Source organism: Littorina saxatilis, linkage group LG16 (genome assembly GCF_037325665.1).
Source record: "Littorina saxatilis isolate snail1 linkage group LG16, US_GU_Lsax_2.0, whole genome shotgun sequence".
Lineage (NCBI taxonomy): Eukaryota > Metazoa > Mollusca > Gastropoda > Littorinimorpha > Littorinidae > Littorina > Littorina saxatilis.
Window position 1 is genome coordinate 11,799,544 of NC_090260.1, and position 2,562 is coordinate 11,802,105.

A 2,562-nucleotide genomic window follows, 5' to 3' on the forward strand; every position below is an offset into this window, starting at 1 on the left:
TCAAAATAAACAATTACTAGCCTTCAAACTTTCGAACAAATATATCAAATAATCTTCTTTACGTGCAAGTTGATTACTTCGTGTTTTCTCTTTTTCTCTCTCTCTTTCTCTCTCTCTCTCTCTCTCTCTCTCTCTCTCTCTCTCTCTCTCTCTCTCTCTCTCTCTCTCTCTCTCTCTCTCTCTCACTCTCTCTCACTCTAGCTCTCTCTTTCTCTCTCTCTCTCTCACTCTCTCTCTTTCATTCTCTCTCTCTCTCTCTCACTTTCTCTCTCTCTCTCTCTCTCTCTCTCTCTCTCTCTCTCTCTCTCTCTCTCTCTCTCTCTTATTGATTACTTTCTTTAGTTTATTGTTGGCTAAAAAAAAAGGTTCTCTTCGAACTGAAAAAAAAGTACATCTGATTCATATTTAAATTAATCTGACTCGCATAGTCTCAGTTGTGTCATGTTATTCTGAATCATATTGGGCTTTCTACAACGATTCGTCATTGCCTCTTCACATGTCCAAATTCGGCGCAATGGCTCCAAATGTAGTCCAGTTGTGAATGTGTCTGTATTTGTTTTTTGAATGTCCACCGCAGGTAATTCGCTCCTAACGGAACACAAAAGAGAGTACAACTACCAAGTACAAAATGAAAGTTCTTCGCAAAAATACAAGGGAGATATCAACATGAAAGAAAAAGTGGTCCATGTTAGGCACCCTTCCTCTATTGACTGGAGCTGCAACATGTGTGTGAGCTGTTCATTCATCTGCCCTCACTTCAGCCTGCATCTATAAACTCTCTTACACTGGGAGACCAAGACCACATTTTCACCATAGTCTACCCAGCAGCATCACTGACAAGCGCCCCGAGGAATTCAAAATATTGTCACAATGTACGCTACCGTCGCTTTCATCGCTACCGTCATCGCTGTGGTCATCGGTCAGCCTCCCCCTTCCTCCTGCTGCCTGGCCAACACCTTCACGGCCACTCTGAGTGACCTGCAGACCATCAACGGACAGAACGTTGTAAGCTGTCACTTACCTTTCGGTAATCTTGAACTGTAGCGTGTTAAATTCATAGCTCAGAATCCAGTGACATTCTTTACTTATTTTTGATACAAGTCCATGTAAGCAAGCCAAAGAACATTTATCGTGAAATGTATTGACGGATTGAGCTCCAAACTTAAGCATAATTAGTTAATTTGGTTGTTCAATCGACGAAAATGCACCGAAAATGGCGTACGTTGTCAACCATGAAACATCATTTACACGGAAGAGCTGTCTCCCTTGTCCGCTCATACGGATAATTCCTTCTTTGACCCATGTAAACGAAATTCATTCGTACAGTTCATCGGAGTTCATTCCGTAACTTCAAAGGGATCTAAAATGACTTGTTATGATTACAAGTGCGGGTTCTACAAATTTGGAGACTTAAATGCCTCTGAATTATGAGCTATGAATTTAACACGCTAAAGTTCAAGACTACTCACCTTTCTGTCTTCTGAGCCTGTTTGTATCCATTACAGTGTTCTAGATGGTCGAACGTGTAGCAAAGACCTGTACGTGTACGTGTAGATATTGCGTCACCCGTGACTCACTTTTTTCTCCAATGTTCCAAATGCATACGTTGTTTTGCTCCCCCCACCAAGACTGCAGATCTTGGCAAACGCGTGACGTCAAAACTAGATTTGATGACGTTACCCGTACACGTTCCCGTACGCCTTTAGGCATCATGAGCTGTGGATAAGGGTGCATGAACACTCCGCGCACTTTCCCAATTTTGAAGCTTCCGCGCATGTGAAACTCCCGCGCGTGGTGTATATGTAAGATGCGCGCGTGTTTTAGCAAAATGTGATGTGAAACTAGCGCGCGTGTCTTTGCTCGGTCAAATGTGAGACATTGAGACATTAACAACTGACACTTGTATATCCATGAAAACTGACACTGTATATCTATATATTGAACACGTCTTTATTACACAGACAAGTCGATAAAAACGAATGAAGACTTAAACCATGCGTATAAGAATATTTTGTTCACTTATTATATAACAGAAATTACAGAAATTTCGGGTGTCTGGTATCACAGTCACAGAGACTGCAGCAAAGGTACAAGAGGGGGGAAGTCACAGCATGGCCGGCAAATTTTTCCAGGCCATGGACTTGACGTATTCCTTCCTGTCGGTGCACGCGCGCAAGTTGTATGAGCCGAACCAGTAATTCGTGCGCGGAAGTTACAACCCGATATTGCGCGGAGCATACATGTATTTTACAAGCGCGGAATTTACATATGCGCGGAAATTACCGGCTGCGGTGGATAAGCAGGTCCCCGTCAGACTAGTTTGACACGACCTCATTTACATCATATACGCACATGTGAACGTAATTGTTATCTCATGCGTGGTCTCTCTCACGTATGTAGGATAAAGTAGCGTTCCATCTTACCTGTTGCAGGTGGTAATGGCCGTCACTCTGGACTTCCCCGGACAGCGAGAGGCAGCCATTTCTAGCGTCTTCGACACCGTTACACGACAGACTACCACCTATGGCCGCAACGTCTTCGATTTTGCTGCAGTATGTAGAG

The 2,562-nt window shown here is 43.4% G+C and overlaps 1 protein-coding gene across 1 annotated transcript in view; it reads left to right on the forward strand.

The window, feature by feature from the left end:
- Window positions 1-728: 728 nt before the first annotated feature.
- LOC138951576 (uncharacterized) overlaps window positions 729-2,562 on the forward strand; it is a 4,941-nt gene continuing 3,107 nt past the window's right edge. The window contains exons 1-2 of the mRNA XM_070323140.1: window positions 729-1,005; window positions 2,433-2,552. Of these exons, the coding sequence (XP_070179241.1) occupies window positions 871-1,005; window positions 2,433-2,552 (255 nt within the window). The 5' untranslated portion in view covers window positions 729-870. The remainder of the gene's footprint in view (window positions 1,006-2,432; window positions 2,553-2,562) is intronic.